This window comes from Enhydra lutris, unplaced genomic scaffold (assembly GCF_002288905.1).
Source record: "Enhydra lutris kenyoni isolate GAN:26980312 unplaced genomic scaffold, ASM228890v2 scaffoldscaffold55, whole genome shotgun sequence".
NCBI lineage: Eukaryota > Metazoa > Chordata > Mammalia > Carnivora > Mustelidae > Enhydra > Enhydra lutris.
The window spans coordinates 4627606-4650257 of NW_019154139.1; the positions used below are offsets into that span (position 1 = coordinate 4627606).

Consider the following 22652-nt stretch of genomic DNA (forward strand, 5'->3'; position numbering starts at 1 on the left):
GGCACACAGAAGTTGATTCTGGAACTCCTGTGGGGGGAGGGGAGACCGTTGGCTGTTGTGAGCGTGTGTGCCCGCAGGACTTGTATCCTCGGGAGCACAGGTCCTCCGTGTGACTGGGCAGCAATGAAATCTAGTGTAACTCCGAGAGGAGCGTTTTCCCCGGCCCCTCTTCTGCAGGACGAGGGCCATGGTGTGGGGGTCTCACATCCGCTGTCCCCGCCGCCAGGAGCAGCACCAGGAGGCAGCCATCGATAGGGACAGCTTGGCTGGCTGAGCATCACCACCTGTCCAAGGTTCGAATAGACTGAGGGGCAGACACTCCCAGGGGCTTGAACCTGAGACCCCAAAGTGTGTGCCCTGCCCCTCCATGTCCCTGCCCGGCTGGCCCAGACTAAGCTCCAGGAAGGCCGGAGGTGCCTACCCGTTCTCTTGTGAAGTTTGGGGGCCGTGTCGGTCATGCATGCGGGCATGCCCCCCGCCATGGGGACCCCATGTTTGCGGCGTGCTTCACCCTAAAACAAACTCATGCGGAAGTGCCAGTGCCATTTTGGATGGAAGTCTGGGACGACATGAAGGCAACAAGGGACAGTGTGGAGAGAGGCTAAAAATATTGTAGGATTTCTGTCTACCTTTTCCAAGAGAAGAACCAAGGCTCCCTCTGGCCTGGCCTTTCTTCCCAGAGGCTCCTCTGCCACTCAGCTCACCCAGCAGACACCTGCTGGACGGGCACCCTCTGAGCCAGGCCCCGGTGGGGGAGGGGGAAAGGTGCAGGTCCCCAGCCACAGGTCCCACGTCCCCATCCCCAGATGCTCGGCCTGGTGGCCCCCAGAGCTCTACAGCAGAACGGAGCCAAACTCACATCTCTTGGAGCCTCTGCCATGTCACTTGTGAAGGAGGATGGGTGGTAGCAGCCAGCCCCGGGGAAAGGGCCGGGAGGATGAGGCGGACGCCAGCCCAGAGCAAGAGGGGGAAGTTACCAGGAGCCAGGAGAGCCGAGGTGACTTTGTCCACGCCCCAGTTCTCCGGCTTTGGAAAGTAGGTGGAAGGATCAGGCTCCACACGGAAGTCTGAGGCCAGGGGACCCCGCAGAACTTTTTTGACCCAAAGGAGGGAGATGCTGAGGGGGCAGGGCCAGGATGGTTTCATGCTGTTTGCGGGACAGAGACAGAGACAGGCAGGGAGAGACAAACATACGCATACACACACACACACACACACACACACACACACACACACACGCAGAATTGTCTCTGCATAGATGCGCGTGAGCTGGAGGGGAACCTAAAGTCTTACAGGCATGCAGGGGTGTATGCAGGGTGGTGGGGGTGCACGCTCTCCCTCAGGCCCCCCGCCCCCGGGGGAGATCCGTGAAAGACCCCTGTCCGGAATGCTGTGGTGCACCGGGGTTGTTTAGGGAGAACACGACGCAGGAACCAGTTCTGCTTTGAGGCCGCTGTTCCTGTCCTGTGTCCTCCTCCAGGAGGGGACCCTCATTTTACCCTCACCCCTCCTGGGTTCCAGGGCTGCAAGTGAGGCTGGCAGCTGGGCCATGGAGCGTCCTATGTCTTTGGCCAGATTAGCACAAGCCTGCCTTCCCGGGGCTCACGGTGTCGTGGGAATGTCACTGGCCAAGGTTTCCCCACAGGGTCACCGGGAACATCTTGTACTCAGGCAGATGGGTCCAGGCTCAGGGAAAGCAGAGAATGGGGGTTGGAGGTGGGGGTAGGAAGCAGCAGTAGGCCACGCATGGGTGTGCAGACACGGGGATTTTACGTCCACGGAGGACAGTGTCGAGCGTGGGGAGCCAGCAGCCAGGGGTGGCCCAGGGAGGCCTCCCCATGAAGAGCCGTCCACCCCAGCCTACAAAGCGGGACACTTCCGACCAGGGCACTGGGCAGCCGCAGAGGGCTCCAGGAGGGCCATGGGATGGCAGCCCCTCTGTCCGCCCCATGTCGACCCGGCTGGCCGGAGGCGCAGCTCGGGGGGAGGCAGCCCAGACGGGCCTCTCCTCAGACTCCCAGAGCTGCCAGCAGATAAAACTCGGGGACCCAGAACTTGGGGACAGACACCGGCAGCTTGGCTAGCTGCCCTCTTGTGGGGGAGCACCGTCAACCAAGCCCAGCCCCCCCGCGAGCAGCCCCCAAGGTTTGTCCCCAGCAGAGATCACAGAGGCTCACATCACACCCAGGGGGTGCTGAGACCCGGAAATATCGTCTCGACTCCGGACTCCTCTGACGTCCAGGTGAGCACGGGCCCGTGTGAGATCCGGCGGCCGATCCACCCACAGAGACGCGCGAGGCCGCCGTCCACATGCATTAGACGGGCTGGGTGTCGTGGTTTCAACAGAGTTGGTTTCCTTCGTGATCTTAGGTATTTTATTGTAAAACACTATTCTAAGAGAGCGTCCCTGGGCTTCCCAGGTACCCGAAGGAGTCACACAGACCACGTCAAGACCCCCGAGATGGAGGGTGGGACCCCCGCTCTGTCGCACGGACAGGGGTTCCCCACATGAACTCTTAAAGACGATTTTCTGGTTTCCCCCAGATCGTCCCCCTCTGTGGCCCTCTGTGGCCCCTGTGCCCTCGTCACCATCCTCTTCATCTGCTGAGGCTGCCGGGCAGAGCGGGCGTCCCATTCCCACAAGCGGGACGCTCCCTGGCCTGCTTCTGGGTAGGCTTTTGTCTGAAGCGCTAAGGGCTTGGACTGTGGAGCAGGACTTCTCATTTCAGGCTTTCGGAGCCTCCGCGTCGGCTGGGTGCGGGTCACAGCAGAGTCCCATCCGCAGGTGTGGGCGGGGCCTGAGCTCCGGGCCCTGGAGGCTTGCCCGAGGTCCTACGACAGACAAAGATGGGAACAGTGAGCCGCATGGGAAACCCTCCACTGGAGAAGGCTCCCTGGTGGCGCGTGGACAGCGAACCGTTAACCAACGAGTTCACGCATTTGACAGGCTCCTTGACCTGTGGCTGGGACTCAGTGGGGACAGGACAGGCGGCCTCTTCGTGGGGGGACAGACTAGTCCTGGACTCCTGTGTCAGATAGGGTCTCCCTGGAATTCGTGCAGCCTAAGCCCCCGGGCCCCTCTTGGGCTCAGCTGTCTCCCAGGCCATGGGGTTGCTGATGTCCGAATGGCTTTCCCCACAAACAGGAACACCGGCAGAAAGTTCTGGCCCCATAACCCGTTTCCACCCCGAATATTCAGTGACAAGTACTGTGGAGGGAACGCGTGGAGAGATTGGAGACAGAGGTGGGGGGTAGTGGAAGGACGGCAGGCCACGGGGGCAGACAGAGCCACAGGTCTACACTGGCCACAGCCAGCTCGGGGCTTGGCGTGAGCTCCCGGTGGCCAAAGTGAGAACTGATCAGGGATGGGAACTTCATTAGAAGGAAGTTTTGTTCTTGGAGGGGACACCAGTAGCCAGAGTCTGAGGTTCTGCTGGTTTGGGGGGGGGGTTTTACCGCAGCAGGACCGTTGTCCTAACTGATGTAATCTGTTCCTGATTTTTCACTCGTGATTTACCAGTGTGTAACAGGATGTTTTGATGCAGATCTCCATAAACGCTTTTTGAACAAGGCTGTGTGTGACATGTAGACCCGCTCCCAGCCCAGACGATGAGCTGCTCCTTTAATTGGGCGGGGGTGCTGGGCAGCCCCAGCCGAAGCAGCCCTTGGGATCCTTCAGGACCCAGGCTCAGCACCCGCCCTCCCCGGGGCTCCAGCCTCCCAATCTCAGGTGAGACCCCACTGGCTGGCGCATCGGCCTCCCTCCACCCAGGGCAGGATTTGGCAAAGAGCTCAGGGGTCCCCACAGACAAAGGCCACTGGAGTCCCCAGGGACCTGGGAACCTCAGATCTCCTCGTCCTTCACACTAGGAGGTAGAGACATCACAGAGGGCCCAACACCCCGGTGAGGGCAGAGCCCAGACAGGTCCCTGTCATTTCTGCCCTTAGCCTGACCCTTTTGCCTTGAGGGGACCCCACTAATAATGGTTCCCCCCCACTCCCCACCCCAATGTTAGCTGGGTCCAGGCTTATCCGGGTTCTGTGAAGGATCTGGGAACCAAGAAGGCCGTTTAGGGATCTCAGCCCCATCAACCCAGCCAAATGGCCATTCTCCTGGGTTCTCAGACCAGGGACAGGCTTCAGGCCCAATTCCCAATCCCATTCCCCCTGGACGCTGGGATCACTCTTACTTTCCCAGCTGAGCCCTACCTGGGGGCTCCCCCGCCCACTGCCGGAGCACTTTCCGAGGGCCGAGCAGCCACGGAGCTTGTGAAGTGAGTACTTCCCGACCTCACACACGACAAGACCGAGCTCCCGGTGGCCCTGCAGCCCCAATGCACGTGTGCATCCCAAAATGAGCCCCAGTAGAGAGGAGAGGCCCGTGCAGGCGGGGGATCCCTCTGGCTGGTCCCTGGGGACTGGGGGCCCCTGTGATTTGGCGTTGGGAGAGGCATCAGCCTTCCCTCCCTGACCACCTGACTCACAGAACTCCCCAGCCCCGTTTCCATTAGGCCTGGTCTCCAGGCTGCTCTACTGCTGGCCAAGCTGATCGCTGACCCTCTGAGTGTGTCCCTTCCCCACCGCGGTCCCAGCTGCTCCCAGCTTCCCAACTCTTGCTTCTGGGGCCTCTGGGCCCCAGTATCAGGAGTGGACCAGGAAATTGGACCCTAGGAGCCCGCCCTCCCTGGGAGTGGGGAGGCCCCACCGAGGCAAGGGGACATCGGAGGGTGACAACCAGGGAAGAAGGACGTCTGGGGCCTGGTGTCACAGACACGAGCTCGGGATTGGGGCAGACACCTTTATTCCATCCTCTTCCTGCCCATGGCTGCCCCGAGTGAGGGCAGCCTGTGTGAGCATCTGGGACAGGGGCCCACAGGTCATGCTGTGGCCTCACAGGGCTCAGGTGAGTGGGAAGGGGGAAGGCGGGTCTGCTACCGACCCCCCTTGCTCTGGGAATTATTCTGGAAACCTGGCTGGGCCACAGTGTTGTCTCTGTGGGTGTGGACGCTGGCAGGCTGGGGCAGGTTGGGGGTGGCGGCCAGGTCTGCTCCGTGCACACAGGGCGGACCGGTGCTCCTGATGACCCAGTGAGGTCACTGGAGCGGCCAACACACGCCCCAAACGGAGCAGGGCCGGGGGCCCGGGGGGTGACGCTTTCTCCAACGATGACTCCGGAATGGCACAGTGGCTGGGACCCACAGCCGACTGGCCGGGACAGAGTAAAAAAAACTCTTGCACACACATAACCCCCAGGCACACACACGGGGTCAGCAGAAACTCGAGGCCCTCACACGATGCTCTGCCGACCCCCGGCCCCCTCAAACTCCGATGAGCCCGAGCCCCGGCCCCGGCCAAAGTCAATGAAGATCCCTTCTGAATCCGAGTCCACGGACTCCAAGATCTGGTCCACCAGGTTCTCTGGACTGGAGGAGGGCGGGGAGGGGTGGGCCGCGCCTGGGCCAGGCTCGGGGGGCTGGGCAGGGGGGTACAGTCTGCTGGGGCAGGGCCCCGACTGGAGACCCACAGAGGATCTTAAGGCCCCAGGGGGAGCCTGGCCAGGTGTGTCAGAGAAGCCCTGGGGTTCCGGGCAGGACGTCATCTCTGAGACGGAGTGTCTGCGGATGCCGGGGCCGCCAGCTGCTGCTCCCTCAGCCTCATGCTCTGCCACGGGGTTCAGCAACGGGGTGTTGTAGCTCTTGGAGCGCACCACTGGGTTCTTGGCCAGCACATCCCCTGAGCGGGAGCGGCGCAGGAAGTGCTTCTCTGCAGACAAACAGACAAAAAAGGTGTCAGGCATGAGATTGGGGGGGGGCCAGGGTGGGAAGTGGTCACTTGGCAAACCTAGGCACCTGAGTGTTCTAGGCCCTTCCTGGGGCCAGAGTCTAGCCAGCACCTACTGTGCGCTTAGCTCCGCATGAAAGGGCAGCCACAGGGAAAAACCCTAATGGTGCAGATCCTTGGCCCAGCCCCTCGCGCACCCCTGCAAGTAAGGGAGAGTTGGCTCTGACACTGTGCCTGTCCCTATGTGACTTCTTCCTTCCTTCCTCGGTCCTAGCCTCAGCCTGGATGGGCAGGAGGTGGGCAGGGGGGGTGCGTGTCTGGAGGCACAGGGTTTGGTTCAAACGCGCACATGCCTCAGTTTCCCCACTTGTTGAAAGTTAAAAAACCTGTAGCACTTCCTGGAGTCCTAGTGTGTGGGGGGGAGGGGAACAAACCACAGGTCAGGTAGTGGTTAAGTGCCAGGATGGGAGTGGGGAGGTTGAGAAAGGGTCTTTTCACATGAATTTGGGGCTGGGGTTTTATTCGGAGTGTGGTGGGCACGCCGGGGGTGCGGGAGAGGATGGCCATGGGGTGGGGGGCTGGACTGGGTGGGGGGCCAGATCTCAGGCTCCCACTCAGGGCCCTGCAGTTCCCAAGACTGGCCACCGTGTGGCAGGGCTGAGCACAGTGAGTGGCTCAGGGACCTTTCCAGGGGCAGGAGAAAGGTTCTGCCCAGTTCTCCTAACCCTAACCCTAACCCTGATCCTAACCCTAACCTAACCCTAACCCTGGAGGCTGGGCTTTATGCCAACAGGCAGGTGGGCGCTCCCCAGCGGCCTCTGTGCCTCTGGCCCCCAGTCCAGGATGTTCTTTGTGCACCTCTCCCCAGGCCTGGCTCCTCCTCCCTCGGCTCACCCATCACTTCCAGTCTGGCCTTTCCCAGCACGGCCCTCACATCACTTGTGTATACGTCCCCCTGGAGACTGGTCAGGGGACTGTGTACTCATTGGTCTGCGTCCGTGACCGTGAGAGCCCATGTGGGTGGGGCCCGGCCTCTGTGGCTCCCCCACGGCCAAGAACGAGGCAGACACATAGTAGGTGCTCAGTGTACACAGGGGAATGAGCCAACAGACCGTCTGTTAAAGGAGCAACGTGGCAGGCCTCCAGACAGGCCAGACAGCCCCAGGACGCCCACCTCCCTTCTCCCCTCTCCTGCAATTCCCCCGAACAAGCTCAGTTTCTTGGGCTCCAGGCCTTTGCACATGCTGTGTCCTCTGCTGGCCAACGCTTGCCTTTCAGGATTGAACACAGACGGGCCCTCACTGGGAACACAGAGCTCTGCGGGGCTTTCAGGGGAGTCATCCCATTACCATGTATGGTGTCAGCCCGACAAGTCCCCTTCAGTTCTTGTAGCTGGGATCCCGGGCCCTGCGTGTCCAGGCCCAGCACACAGCCGGGGGACACTCAAGACAGGTCTGCTGCATTACCGGAAAGCAAATCCCCAGCGGGACCTGGCTGTGGTCATCTCCTCACTGGGAGGCCTGGACCCTGGGCAGAGGTGGATGGGGCCAGAGGTTACCCTGCTCCCCGCCCCAGGCCCAGGCAAACCCTACCAAGAATGCAGGAATGTGTGAACGGGCCCTTGCTGGAGTAGAGGCCGTAGGTGCCCAGGTAGGGCGACACCACCTTCTGGATCAGCGTCTCTAGGCGCAAGTAGTCCTTGGTCACGCCCCGGGACTCATGCACTCCCTGTGAGAGAGGGAGGGAGACGGGTGGTCACCAGACAGACAGCATGCTCCCTGACGCCCCGTGCCAGCCAGGAAAAGCTTGTCCCCCAGGGCCAGCCAGGCTCTAGTCCAGCCCCCAGGCAGCCCTGCCCCTCCCCTGCTCTACACTGATACCCTTGCCAGGCCCTGCCCACCTCCTCCTCCCTGACCCCCCTTGTCCAGAGCCCTGAAGGGATTTCTACCTCCTCCGGTTCCATCAGAGCCAAAGCTGGAAGAAGGCAGCCGCCTGCAAGACAGACTTGGTCTTGCTGACAGGGAGGGCAAGCTCTGGGCCCCTAGCACCCCAGCAGAGGGCTGGCACACAGTAGGCCCTTGGTGAGTGCTCACTGAACGAAGGATGGCTGAAGAAACGGGGAAGACAGCCCTGCCTGAGGGGCTGCCAGAGGCTCACGGCACAAGATGCCTTTAGAACCTTAAAATGGCAGCTATGGACAGCCTGAGTCCCCCTGCCCCAATGCCACCCATGAGAAACCCACTTCAGCAGAGAAGACACCCCTGGACTATAAACAAAGTGTTGAGGGGCATGCGGGCGGCTCAGGCAGTTAAGGGGCTGACTCCTGGCTTTCGCTCAGGTCACGATCTCAGGGCTGTTGGATCGAGCCCCGTCTGGGGCTCTGTGCTGGGCATAGAGTCTGCTTAGGATTCTCTCTCTCATTCTGTCCCTCCTTCCAATGAATGAATGAATGAATGAGTGATAAATAAAAGCGAAGGGTTGAGAGAGCCATGCCGACATCGGGAGCAGCTAGGTTAATTCCAGACAGGGTGGACGTCAGACCGAGGAAAGTCATCAGGGGTCAAGCAGGTCACTACGCAACTGTACAGAGGGCAGTTCTCGGGGAGGACGGAATGACCCCTAGTGTGCCTGCACCTGACAACAGAGCTGCAGACCGCATGGGGCAGAACTGCTAGAGCCAAGGGACAGACCGTTCACCCGCTTGTGGAGCAGAACAGCAAGCAGAAACTCGGGAAGGACACGGGCACTCCGCACTCCAGGCGCCGTCAGACCGCTGCCCCTGCCCCTCCCGGATGCAGAAACACACGTCCCTCCCGCAGTCTGCCTGTCAAGTCAGACCACATTCTGGGCTACAAAGTGCACCTTCACAAACTTAAAAGGATGTAAGCACAGCGCCTGCTCTCAGAGCACAGCGGCATGAAGCCAAGGAGTCGGGAGCGGGGAGATAGCCGGGAGAGCCCCAGATACGTGGAGATCAAACAACTCACTCACTTCTAAGTAAGCCACGGATCCCACAGGAAATCTTTTTTTTTTTAAAGATGTTATTTATTTGCCAGAAAGAGCACAAGCAGGGGAGGCAGCAAGGAGAGGGAGAAGCAGCCTCCCCGCTGAGCAAGGAGCCCGATGAGGGACTTGATCCCAGACTCCTGAGATCATGACCTGAGCCGAAGCCAGATGTTTCACTGACCGAGCTACTCAGGCATCCCCCAAAGAGGAAATCTTAGCAAGTATCTTAAAACGTTTTGAATGAAATGAAAATGAAAACAGATCCACACTGATGGGACGCACTGAAAGCTATGCTTGGAGGAAAACTGTAGCATCCAACGGATACATTAGTAAAGGGAAAACCTGAAGTCAGTAAGCGTCTACCCCAAACCAGAAAAAGAAGAGCGAACAAAGTCCAAAGAGAGCGCAAGAGAAATAATCAGAGAGAACTCACTGAGACTGAAACAGGAAATCCTCAGGGAAAATCAAGACAACCAAAAGCTGCCTCCTCAAAAAGACCGGGAACCTCCCTAGGCCTCCCGCCAGGCTGACTACAAGAGAGCACACGAACTCCCACCGTCAGAACGGAAGAGGAGCCATCACTACAGATCCCACGCCCCTGGGAACTGCCTCCGCCCCCACGATGCTTCTGCTCAGCTGGGTGTTCCGTGAACTTCACGTTGTTTCACTCGCCAGCCATGTAAAGGACGTCTGTCTCTGCTCCCCACTGCACACTGAGAATGGCGGCCCCGGGGCTGCATTACCTGTGAGCACTCAGAGGCTGAGCTGCTCCCCTGGCTCCCGCAGGAGCACGGTCGCTCTGCTGGGGAAGCACGGGGCACACGGTAGGCCCTCGACACATGCTAACCAGCAGCTGTGACTTCAGGTCCATCTGGGACTCGAAAAACAGTGGGGACAAGCTCAGTCAAAGTGCCGGCCAGGTGGGGAGTGGGGCAACAGCGAAGGGGCAGGAGGGCAAGTCCTAGGGATGATGGGACCAAGCGGAGGAAGCTGCATGAGGCAGAGAGGCCACCAGGGGGCAGCACCGCCCCAGTCTGGCCACCAGCCTGGGGTGGGACCTCCTTGGCTCCAAACCCCTGTCCACCCACCACAGGCTCCCAGAAGCACCACAAAAGGCTTTACGTCTGATTTCTCCCCACTGTCCTTGAACCTGCCCTGGAGGCAGGAAGTCACATAGGCGAGGAAAGAGGCTGAGAGGCACAAAGTCCTTAGAGGGCCCCTGCTTCAACCCAGCCAGGTTCCCCTAAAATCCTTGCAAAAACAGTAGGTCATATGGTTGCCAGGACGACCACCAGCTCCTGCCCTGTGCAGTCCCTCGACCCTCAGACCTCCACATTCATCAGCACCTTCGTTGCTCTGGAATCTTCACTGGCTGCCCTGGACCCTTGGACCAACCTTGCAGACTAATTCAGGTTACCCACGTGCACGGGGGGATGAAGAACAAGGAACAGGACTTCGGAGCCGTCAGATGTGGGTGAGGCCAGGCCTTGTTAGCTCTGGGCAAATGAGGACTCTATTTCCCACCTGTAAAATCGGGTGGATGACAGTGCCTACCTCTGTCCTTTCACAGTGGGACAAGCTGGCAAACTGTAGGGTGCTGTGCTTGGGATGCAGGAGTTTGCAAAAGGCCCTGTTTGTGGTCCATCAGACCCTCTGCTGTTTTGGGCAGGCCACTCATCCCTAGCTGCTGGGAGCAAGGCTGCCAACAGCGTGTGGCTGCCCCCTTCCTAAAGCTGCTCTGGTGGGTGAAAGACACCCCCACCAGAAACACCTGGAACCGTTGTAGGGAGGCAGCCAACAGCCCCGACGGCTGACTGGTACAGGGTGTGAAGGCATAGTCCCTGCCCACTGGGGACACCTCTGGGCCCATCCACACTCCTGGGCTCCCCATGGGATGAGGCTGACGCCTGCCTTCTCTTGAACTCCCATCTTCCCCCAGCACCTTCTGGGCTCCTCCTGCTTCCCTATCTCCTTACAGGTTTCTCCTGACAATCTTCTTATTGATGAGTCCTATGGACCCAGACCCTTGCCTCAGGCTCTGCGTCTGGAAGGCCTGGCCTCACGCCCAGCGGCCTCCTTGCGGCGCCACGCACCTGCAGCACCAGCAGCATCTGCACGATGGCGGGGGGCACACGGGCATGGGTGCGGGCCAGCGCATCCTCCAGCTTCACGCTCAGGGTGATGGCGTTCCGGAAGTGCAGCAGGGCGAGCTGGCGCACGGACGGCTCCTTGCCCTGCGGACACAGAAGGCCGCACCCCACCCCGCTACCATCATAAGAAACTGCTGCTTCCCCGTCTGCCAATCCAGGGCCAGATCCCAGGGCTACGGCCCTATAGATCCTTGGGCCCCCTGCCACCCCACCCTCCTCCCTGGATGGCCCTGTCCCGAAGAGAGGCCCCAGCCAGCTTCCTCAGGCAAGGAAAGGGTCACTGTCACATACCAAGCCCCTACTGTGTGCTGGGAAAGACCTACTATGTGCTGCCCAGGACTTTATAGGGTCTGTGGGTGGGTGGGGGACTGTCCTTCGTTCCAAATTGTGGGTGGGAAAGCAGGTGAGGGGTCCAGGGATGTGGCCATCCCCGGGCTGGGGACAGCATGCTGGAAGGCTGGGATGGGTGGTTGCCTGGGCCTCGGGGCATCACACGGCTGCAGGGGCCATTCACCTGCACTGGGTAGAAGATGGCCTGCAGCGTGGGCAGCACGTCACTGAAGAAGAAGTCCCACGTCTCTGCCAGCGAGTCCAGCAGTTTCTGTCCTGTGGGCACAGGAAGCTGTCACTGCTCACCCCTCCCAGGCCGGAGTCCTCTCTCCCATCCGCACGGGAGCTGAGGGCCAGGCTCTGGGCCCTGGAGGCGCCCTCCCCGTCCCCCAGGTTGACAGCACACAGCCCTTAGCAACTCTGTGGCTGGAGGTCCATGGCGTAGTCACCCCGTACCTCAGTTTCCCCCATTAATAAAACAGGACAGTGAAAGGGCCGACCTCCCAGGGCTGTGGGGATGAAATGAGCAGAGACAAGGTCCTGGCTGGTTCCCATTCCTTCATCCCACACCAGTCCTGCACAGGAACGCCCCCCGCCCCCGCTGGCAGCTGCCACACATAGCCCTGTCTCCTCCCAATTCCCACGGTGGCCCCCCAGCAGGCGGGCAATCTGTCCACCCATGCAGATGTTTGCAGAGCACCTATACTGGGCACTGGGGACCCAGCAGAGCCTCCAAGATCCCCAGACCCATCACAGGACAGGGAAACAGGACCCTGAATAGCAACTAGGAGCGTGATCATCTGCCCATTGAAGGGGCGACCTCAGTGGGCACACCAAGAGATGGAGCCTCTGAGAGGTTCAGGTCCTTCTCCTCCAGTGCCCTGGTTCCTGCCAGCCCGGGCTGCCTGAGCGGGGGTCAGAGGAGCCAGGGAGACCACGTCCAAGAACAGTGCATCCCAGGTAGGGAAGGGAACCAGAGAAAGTTGAGAGGAGCAGGCAGGGAGGGCTTCCCGGAGGAGGTGCTGTCTGAGCTGATTTAGGAGGCTGGATTGGCTGGGTTGATGGGACATCCTCAGTGTGGGAACCACACAAGTAGATGTGCGGAAAGTAGGCATTCAGTCAGGCTCTGGGTGTTTCTGCCAGCCCCGGGAAGGAGCCTGCCTTCCTCACGGTGGGCAGTCTCTGAGGGATGAGGACAGATGAGGTGTCCCCAAGCTGGGCCTGGACTGCTGCAGGACATGCAAAGCTCTGAGTGCTCAGCCCCCCTGCCTGGAATGAACAGAAAGCTGGGACAAAGGCCTGCTGGGTCTGGGCTAAGTGCATCCCAGGACGTGTCGCCAAGGCCCCTGCAGCTCGGTGGGACCCCCAGTGGGTGGCTGGAGAAAAACGGGGTGTGCTGGGGTCTCTGTGTGAGGAGGGTGAAGTGCCACATCCTGGCTGGCCTCCCAGACCACACCGCTCGTGCGGGACCGCCTCGAGGTTTCCATGGGAACCAGCGAGCCGAACAAAGGCCTTCGCCTCTTCTTCCTACTTTCTTTGGGCTCTGAACCCCACACTTTCACTGCCCGTAGAGGCCCCAACTCTGTGTAGGTGCGGGGGCTCTGGGAGGGGAGCCTGGTGGGGGCAGCCCTGAGAAGCCCGTCCAGCCCTGTGGGCGGCGAGGGTGGCCTCTGTGCATGGCCGATCTGTGGGCACTGGGGCTCTCCGCCCAGCGGCCAGCTCCCAGCCCTCCCCGGGGGCCCACACCTAGCTCTGTGGAACCCAGGATGGGTGGGTGCTGCCGCCCACAGGCCTCTGTCTATACAAAGGTCCCTTTAGGTCCCCGCCGTCCCTGGTGAGAAGAAAGACGCCTCAGTTCTCTGGGCCGGCCGTGGGGTAGCTCTGGGCCCGAGCCAGGCCAGCGTCCGCAGGCCGCTCTCCAGCCCACGGGGCGGAAATGCTGTGGAAAGCAGATGTTGTAAAACAGCCTCGAGGCCCCGTCAGAGCTGCAGGCGACCAAGAGGCCAGGAAGCATGGGCTCGCCCACGGGCCAAGTTCTCCACTGGGGCCTGTGGTCTAGGGCTGGCGACGAGGGCGGGGTGGGGGGGCTGTTGGGGGTGACAGCGTCAGGCTGCCCGGAGCTGGAGCCCTGCTCTGCTTTGCCGTGGGACCCTGGGGAGTCCGGCAACCAGGCCTCCATGTGATGCTCCGTGAGATGGGTGTGAATGTCCTCCTGTGCACTGGGTGGAAGGCTGCTGCTGCGAAGCAAATGCTCACTCAGTGTTGGCCATGGCCATGGCCGTGGCCACCGGTGCGCCCGTGCGGGTCGCCATGTCTGTGCTGAAGCTCGGCAGGACTGGACTTCTCCCCAAGTGTGTGGGTCCTCTGCCCTCCTCTGTTCTGTCCGAGCGCTGAAGGCCCGGGAGACTGGAGCATACCAGGCTGATCTTGGCTCAGGTCTCAGCCCTGCGATGACCACAGGGCCATGGAAAAGGCCACAGTAGGGGCTCCGAAGAGGCCAGCCGGCCAGGAGGTGGACCCAATGGAGTCAGGCCCGCCGGCCAGTGTGTGAAGGCCACTGGGGAGTCTGGCCGGATGGCCTGTAATGGGCTGGGATCCCTGACGGCCAAGAGAGGGCCAAGCCCAGGGCCTGGAGCTTGCAGGAGGCCCCGGGTTCCTCCCTGGAGTCGTCGGGTGTCTGGCCGCTGAGGAGCCATCCTGGCGGCAGCTCGAGCCCACTCCTGTAAGCCCGGCTGGGAGACCATGGAACCACAGCCTTAGGCGTGGTCCGGGAGAGAGGCTCCATGGCAAGGCTGTCCCTCCAGGCCTCCCGTTTCCAGGAATTGCTGTGCTTGGGAGTTGATGTCCGCGAGGCTGGAGGCGGGTGGGCGAGGCCACCCCGGCCCCCAGCAGAGGCACGGGTGAGGACATGGCTGGCCACAGGGAGCGATCTCAAGGAAGAGCTGCTCTGGGAGCCAAACGGGGCAGAAGGTGGACAGGGCAGGCTCCAAAGGCCGCCCGTCGGGGAGTGGCATTGGCGACTGTCCCCTGGTATAGACTGAGGGGGGCAGAATGGCTTCCCGACAGACTACATTCTGAGGCCTGACTCAAGGGCCGCTGCTTCCACGGAGCCCTCCCTGACTGCCACGGCTTTCCTTCACCGCCATGCCTCACACTGAACTGTCACTGTCCGGTCCGCGTCTGTGTGCCTGACTAGACTGTCAGTCCCCGGTGGACAGAGCCGCCTCTCCCCCATCTCCAGGCCCCCAGAAGCTAGCTGGGGCCTGACCCGTACTGAGCACGTGGGTGGAGTCCATCCAGCCCCACGGTGCTAAGACAGGGAGACCGAGGCTGAGGTCTGTGGCTGGATGGGAAATAGGAGGCCAGGACCCGTGGCCCCTAGACTGGGGCTCTGTGCCTGTCCCTGCGGCCTGGGGAGGCTGGATGGGGTGGACACGCCCCAGAGGGTGGCCTGGTGACACGGCCGCTGTAGGCAGGGACCGACTAAGCTGCACAAAGCTTCTCTTCTCTGAAGCTCCCAGCTCCCCTGGACCAGAGCTGGTAGGAGGCAGAGGCGCTGCTGGAATGTGCCGAGTAAGGAGGGGGCATGGGAGGGCACCTCTACCAGGTGCCAGATCCTCAGCGCCTCGACTGCTGACTCAGTTGCTGCCTCCTCCAGGAAGCCAGCCTGGACCCCGGCGGTCTGCGTCTCTCCCTCCCCTGGACTGTGGTCCTGGCGGTCCTTCCCACGCTCCCACCTCAGCGCTGCCCCCCGACAGAAGCAGGACGTGCAGAGAGAGCAGGGGACACGCAGCTCTGAGCTCACCCAATGCACACTAGGCCACTGGCCTCAGTGTCCTCCTCTGGGAAATGGGATTATACTCCTTCTTTCTAGGATCAGAGTAAGGGCTGAAGAAGGAACCAAAGTGGCAGTGGAACCAGGTTGCCGCACAGAGCTGCATGGCCTGGGTGCCTCGGTTTCCCCGTATGTGCAGTGGCTGCAGTGGTATCTCCCGAGCAGAGCTGCTGGGAAAACCAGTGAGTTAATAGTTGGAAAACACTCAGGACGGTCTAGCAGAGAGTAGGCAAGGTGCCCAGTGCCTGGTGCATAGTAGGTGCTCAGCGAATGTTCATGGAGCCTGAACTCAGCACCAGGTCTAGCACAAAACTGGCCTCAGCAAAGGCACTGTGGGCTGAGCTGGGTCCTCCCACAATTTGGTCATTTTCTCTGCCAATTCACTCCTACGAGGAGAAACCACTTTGGTCGCTGCTCCCTGACCCAGGGACACGGGAGCTGGAGGGTGCTGGGGGAGGGAGGCGGAGCCCACCAGGACCCTTCCCTACCTGCTGAGGCCCGGGCCAGGCAGAGGTGCGCTGGAGCTCAGGGGCCCCCAGAAGGGCCAAGGGCATGTGCGCTGGGGTCAGACTGGCCTGGGCTTGGATGCACTCTGCTCTCTACTCAGTGCGGCTGCAGACATACCGCCTGTCATCATTACGCTGCCCCCAGCTAGGAAACGGGCACAGGGACCCAAAGGTCTCGTGGCTGGGTAAGTGCATGGAAAGAGAAAACTCATCTAGAAGGTCCAGCCCCAAGCTCAGGCCCCAAACTCTGACGGGACAGCAGCTCCCAGCCAGGTGACAGCCCCCGGCTCCCACCTCCTCCTTCGGGAACATTAGGGCAACCTTGGCCCTATGCTAGCTCCCCGGTCCTCAAAGATCCTGTCTGGTTCTCCCAGGCTGCTGGAATGGGGTTCATTGGCACCAGAAGGCCCCGGGGGCAGGCTTTCCCGATTTCTCAGCCCTCTTGGGCTCCAGCAAATTGTGGGGTGGTGGCGGGAAGGGCAGATTCTCTCCCCAGTAAGGTCCCCTCCTGGAGTCAGATTGTGGCCTTGCTGCCCCTGCCACTCTCCCACCTGGAGCCCCGGGGGCACAGGCAAGGCAGGCAGGGCCACATGTTCCCGCAGGGACAGCGGCAAGTCCCTGCACTCAGTCCCCGCTGTGGGCCGCCACACTCACCCTCATAGAAGCGGATCTTGTCCCGCAGGATCACCATGCCTTTCGTCAGCAGCTGGTTCTGGAAAGCACACATAGGCAGGCCGTTACGGCCCTGGGGGATGGCCTTGGGCAGGCAAGGCCCCCAGGAGGCCTCCCCCTGCCCTCCCTGCACCCCACCAGCCGGCAGCTGAGGCCCAGGGGGGTGGGACTCACCCATTGCCCCCAACCTCCCCCCTACTCAAGCAGAGCTTGAACCCCGGCTTGCGCTGGGAAGACACTGACGGCCGGTTCCAGGTGTGCGTGAACTCTGCAGGCTCACTGGCCAGAGGAGGTGTGACGAATGCAGCGTACGGCAGGGCCTCAGCCACAGGGGCCTCAGGATGCTGACACCAGGCCAACAGCATCACTGTGTGCTCGGGGAGCAGGGGCCCTGCAGTGACGGGGACATCTGGAAGCCCACTCAGTGTTCCGGGAGGTGAAAAGCCCGGAAAAGAACCAGCCCCCCGTCCTGCCATGTGTCAGGGCACGCACAGCGCGCAGACTTCGCCCGCTTCATTGTCATTAACCTGCCTGACGACCCGCACCAGCTGGACAGGGAAACTGAGCCACAGCAGTGCGGCAGTCCTTGGAACCCAGCACACTGTGGACCCACGGAGAGGAGGTGACCCCGGTCCTTTCTGGCCTGCTCGGAAAGCAGCCCCAGCCCGCTGGAGAGCGCAGACCACCCACCTGCAGGTACTCGGTGAAGAACGACCCCAGCTCTGTCTTCAGGAGTTGCCTGTGGGAGGGAGGGGACAGGACAGTGAGGGACAGCAGGGCTCAGAGACCAGGTAGCGCTGATGGGGGGGTCACTGGGGGCAGCAGGAGGCCGACCTGCTCAGCCCAGGGGGAAGTGTGGGCATGCCCCCACCCCCAGTCCCAGTGCAGGGGCAGGCGGGGAGGGAGGGCTGGGTGGGCCTCAGGCCTCTGTGGTGTTCACTGGGGCTCTGCGGGCTCCCGCCAACATTGCACATGAGAGGAAGCTGAAGGCTCTCATCTCTGTCAGCCTTGGAGCTGTGTGTGTGCACGCACATGTGTGTGTAAGCATGCACGTACACTTGGGGGGGCACCAAACTCACCATCCCTCAACCCCACTAAGAGGGTGTGCTGGTCCTCAAAGGCCTTTTCAGGTGACTACACTCCACCCTCCTGGAGGAGCTCAAAGCAGGACTACCCCCCAGGACTGGCTGTCCCCAGTGGGGGTGGTGGGGGTGTGGGCCTGGGGGCTAAATGAAGCAGAGAGACCGAGAGCAGGTGGCTTGTGTCGGTGACTAGCACCCAGCACCGAGCAGCCGGCATCCCGGGAACCTGGGGCTTCGGGCAGGATCTAGAAGGTGCAGAGACGATGGCATGGGGGCATGGAGAGAGACACAGCTGGACCAGGCTGGTCACAGCCCGAGGCTCACGACAGCCTGACGATGGTCCTGGTGTCCCTGGATGGGACAGATGGGGACCTTGAGGGTCAGAGCAACTGTGGCTGTCTGGGGGCAGCCCTAGGACCCTGTCCCGCGCCCCTGGCACCCTGTCCTACACCCCTGGCTGGCAGCTCCTCTTAGCACAGGACCAACCCCATGTCACAGCCCGACGCCATCCCCGCGTCACTATGACGTTAACAGTGGCCACATTCACCAGGCTGAACTCCACCTGGGACAGCAAGGGGGTGTGAAGCCAGTGGCCCCTGTGGTCAGCCCCTGCCACGGTCCCTCCACCTTGTCCCAATTGTCTGGGCTTCCAAGGACCGGATGTGACCTCAGCTCAAATGACCTCAGCTGTGTGACTCCCATGTGCAGGCTCAACGTCTATCTCAGGTCACCACATGCGTGACCCAAGGGGCCACTATGGGCATGGCCAGAGAGCAAAGGGCAAGGAGGGATCAAGGCTGAGCCTAGGTGAGTCCCCTCCGCCCGTCAGGGGCCAGACAAGCCAGCCCCAACACCGCCGGTCCACCATGTGACTCTGGGCAAGTCCCCGCCCCTGCCTGAGCTCTGGCACCCTCCTCTGGGACCAGAGACATGCCAGGAGGTGCGGAGGAGGGTCTGGGCTGTCAAGTGAGATCACGGCTTACCCTGGTGTATGCAGCAGGTGCTCAGTAAAGCCCTCCTTACTCTCTCCCTAGCCTGTGGTTAGTGACGGTGAGTACGAACACGAATGAATGAATGAATGAATGAATGTCTCCTTCAGGGCCGAGCAGACCCTCTGCCCCACTGCTGGCTGCCTGGGGCTCCCCACACCTCCCGATATTTCCTCTTAACTCACTACATGAGCCCCTGAGCAGGGGTGAGGGGCATGGCTGGGCAAGCATCTCCCAATTTGTGCTGTGCCCGCTGGCTCTCCTGGCTGCTGGAGGGGAGCCACGCTCATTCTACAGATGTGGAGAATGAGGCGCTGGGGGGCCTGCAGGTTAGGCGGCTCCCGTATCTGCAGGGGAATGCCCAGGCAGCCTAATCACCCCAGGACACCACCTGGGGAAGGCGCTGCTGGGGGAACAGCCCAGGTGTCATCGGAGGGGAGAGGGACAGCCACAGAAAGGGGCTGGGGGGTGGGGGGCAGAGGCCAAGGCCAGGGCCACCCTGGCCAGACGGGTCTGGTGGCTTCTGGGAGCCACAGGGCCAGTGGATCTGCATTCCAGAGCCCAGAAGGCAACAGGAGGGGCCTCTCAGGACAGAGCAGGTAGCTGAGCTCTTGCCCATGAGCTCCCACGCAATTCTCCTGGCCCCGGGCAGGCCAGGAGCTGTGCCATTGAATACTGGGGGCATGGTGTACCTGGAGGGGTGTCCTCTGCAACCCAGAGTGACTTAGTCTGGGAAAACTATTATGCAAAGTGTGCCTGGTTTGGGGGCCTTTGGAAAAGGCAGTCAAAGGAACGGGTCAAGAGAGAGGCTAGACCAGCACCCTGGATGTCACCAAAATCGAACCTTCACGGTTCGGAGAACGCCGCCAGGAACGTGAGAAGACAAGCCACGGAGCGAGAGCAGCTGTGCAAATCAGAGCCTGCTGAAGGTCCAGACCCAGAATATATAAAGAACTCCTGCGACTCAACAAGAAAGAGATAAGTCATCCCATTTATAAATGGGCCAAGGAGACACTTGCCCAGAGACGATCTGCAGATGGCCAACAAGCCCATGAAAAGATGTTCCCATCCTAAGTCATCAGGGAAGTGCAAACCCCAGCCACGAGATGGCTCCTCACGCCAGCAAGTGCCATTAGAATACAAAGTCCCGAAAGTCAAGTCGCACATGCAGGGAAGAAGGTGGGGGCACTGGCTGAGGGCTCCGGGGTGGGAAGCGAAGCTGTGCAGATCAGCAGGGCAGCCCCTACCCCGCCCTGGGGGTGGCCGCAGGAGAAACGAAGCCACATGTCCACAGGTCACAGGAAGCCCTGCGGGTTCACAGCCACGTGCGTGTCACGGCCGAGGGGACAGCTATCAGCAGGTGAACGGGTACAGGGAATGCGGTTTCCCTAGCGTGGAACAGTATTTGGCAGCGAGAAGGAATGAGGCACAGGCACAGGCTCCGACGCGACGAGCTTGAAGGCGTCAGGTGACACGGACGCGGCCGGCACAGGCCACGCACACACCAGGTGATCGCACGTATGCGAAACGTCTAGAAAGAGGCAAATCTACAGAGACAGATGCTCGACTGGCCTTTGTCAGGGGCTGGGGAGTGACTGTTAATGGGGACAGGTTTTTATGGGGGGGGGGGGGGAGTGGGTGAGAATGTTCCAGAATCAAACAGCGGTGAGGACTACACAACTCTGAATGTGCTAAGAACCACGGAACTGTACATCTGAAGAGTGAATTACGTGTCGCTGTGCACACCTATGTGTGTACATGAAAACGGAGGGAAGAAAGGGTGATGGCTGGACATCAGGGTCCTCTGCCTGTTCACCTCCTTGGCCTTAGCCTCGCCAGGGCCCACCGAGGAGCACCCCCACTTTCCCCCATCTCACCGCATGACCCGGAGAACTGAGGGGAACGCCTGGGTGGCAGCGCCATCAATGGCTCCTGTCACCAGGCTCCCTTGTGGGATCAAGGCCAACGACCAGTCATGGGTATCACGCATAATTCCAGTCACTTGCTTTAACATGGCCTTGGGATGGAGAAAGCTGGCGTGGGGGCTGGGCAGGGGGCGGTCCCAAGGGACCCACAGGCCCTGGGGTCGGGGACCTGAGCCCCAGCTCCACCGACCAGCCCTGTGGGCACACACAGCAAGTGACCTCGGCCTCAGTTCCCTCCCCATTATCCTTTATTCCCATCTTGAGCTGATGAGGAGCTGGGCCATCTCCTTTCCCCAGATGACACAGGGACTGGGTAGCATAGCCCAGAGTGAGAAGGGAATAGCACAGAGAGAGGAAATGCCTCCTTGAGGCAGCTGTGTGACCCTGGGCAGACATCCTGACCTCTCTGATCTTCAGCCTCCTTCACTGCAAAGCAGGACTACCGGGGCTGGCCTTGCTGATTCCCTCTGAGTGCTGGATGGTGCCCCGCTCACAGGAGCACCTTGGAGGGGCTGGTCCATCCTGGACTCCCTCACCAGTGCTCACTGCTTGGCCGTCCACAGGAAATGAGGGGCATTTGGCCGGGCTGTAACTGCCTTTCCGGGAACGACGCTCCCGTCATTAGGCAGGTGGGTCCTTCCTCTTTAACAGAATAATATCCTTCATGATGTTCAACACCAGCAGGGAATGTGGGCGTGATCTCGAGCCCCTGTCCAAGTCCCACCCTGCTTCCCCTGAAGAGAAAGTCCTCGGAACGGGTGGGGGTGAAGGTCCACCAGGCCCAAGAGCCACACGACCAGGACCTGGGTCAAGGTGCACACGGTGGCCCCGGGTCGCTGCCCACGGCGGCCCTAAGGGCAGTATTTCAGGCGTGGCTGGGGAGGCAGGGCCTGGCTACAGCCTCCCACCCCAGCACAGCCTTCTCTGCCACTCACAGGCCCAGGATAGGACGGGACAGGCAGCCACTCACCGGACGCCTTCGTTGAGGCTGAAGAGTTCCTGGTCAGGCAGCCCCTTGCGCTGGAAGACGGCGATGACCCCGTTGTGGATGCTGCGGGTGGGAGAAAGACGAGAGTCATCGAGGCCCCGCCACCCCTCCCCACCTGCCCTCTCCTGCCCTACTTGGCTCAAGGGACAGAAGCGGGTCTGGTCAGAAGCAGGTGCCCATCTTTTCTCTTGTAAGGCAAGCCATGGAGAGCAGGGGTCGGCTGTCCTCATGGGACCCTGTCCATACCAAAACCTTTGTCCCCACCTCGACCCCAAGATCTACATCCCTAGCCCCAGCCTCCCCAGAGCCCTAGGCCTGAGTCACCTCCGAGTCACCTCTCCAGGATGTCTTCTGTGGCCTACACACACTCTGCTCCCCTTCCTGTGTTCTGGAATCTTCTATTCCCAAGGGTACCCTTTGATCACCTGTGCCACCCTGTAACGTATCCCACCCTGACACTCACCATGGGCTTCCAGGTGCCCCTGAGCCGGCCCTTCCTGACTTCTGGTGTCCCTGAGCACTGAACACTCATGCTCTGTGCCCCACTGGGAAGTGGCCTCCAGCCACAGGGCCTTTGCACATGCCAATTCTGCTGGCTGGTCCTCACCCACTTCCATTATCTATTCCTTTTAGATCACACACTGTTGCCAGTTTTTCCAGACCGTCACTGTGTAACCATGTTTCTGTGATCTGATTAACTTGTTTCCATCACTGTCTATAGACCCGAAGAGCACAGAGCCTCCTTGTTGGAGAAACTTGTAAGCATTTGGGGAAAATTCATTCTTGACTCTCCCTCACCCTCTGAAACCAACCGACCCTGAGGTCAGATCCATTTCTACCTCCTGGAGCTCTGCTGCGGCCCTCCCATCCCCTCTAACCAGGGCCCCTCCTTGCATGCCTGGACCTGATCCTACCAGCCTGCCTCCCCGTTGCCCCCAGTCACTTCCCTGACCAGGGTCTTGTGAGGAACCCGATGCCTGCAGATATAGCCCGAGGCCTGGACATGGCATTCGAGGCTTGTCAGGAACGGCCTCTCCCTGCATTCCGGGGCATCTTACACTCCAGACTGCGAGAGTGCTGGACTGGCCAGAGGCCACTGTACCTCTGGGTCTCTGCACCCACTGCCCCTTCCGTCTAGAAGGCCCTTCTCCTCCCTGTCTACAAGGTAAGCAGCTGTTCATACTGAAGACTCAGCTCAGAAGCCACTTCCTCCAAGAAGCCCTCCTGACCCCTTCCTTTCCCCAGGAAGACTCCTATCCTGGCACTTTGCTGATTAACTTTCCTATCAGCACCCCGCCCTCCCTTGGCCACACACTTCGAGGGCAAGAACCATGTCTGGGTGGCTCCTCCGCCCTCCACCCAGGCCTTAGGCACCGCTCTGAAGGTCA

At 60.9% G+C, this 22652-nt stretch overlaps 1 protein-coding gene across 2 annotated transcripts in view; it reads right to left on the minus strand.

The window, feature by feature from the left end:
- Window positions 1-4877: 4877 nt before the first annotated feature.
- LOC111157574 (proline rich 5) overlaps window positions 4878-22652 on the minus strand; it is a 43185-nt gene continuing 25410 nt past the window's right edge. For both annotated transcript variants that reach the window (XM_022519106.1, XM_022519105.1), the window contains 7 exons: window positions 21247-21327; window positions 16971-17019; window positions 16263-16320; window positions 11452-11543; window positions 10881-11021; window positions 7374-7509; window positions 4878-5763 (listed from right to left, as the gene is read on the minus strand). In XM_022519106.1, coding sequence (XP_022374814.1) covers window positions 5288-5763; window positions 7374-7509; window positions 10881-11021; window positions 11452-11543; window positions 16263-16320; window positions 16971-17019; window positions 21247-21327 — 1033 coding nt within the window. In that variant the 3' untranslated portion in view covers window positions 4878-5287. The remainder of the gene's footprint in view (window positions 5764-7373; window positions 7510-10880; window positions 11022-11451; window positions 11544-16262; window positions 16321-16970; window positions 17020-21246; window positions 21328-22652) is intronic.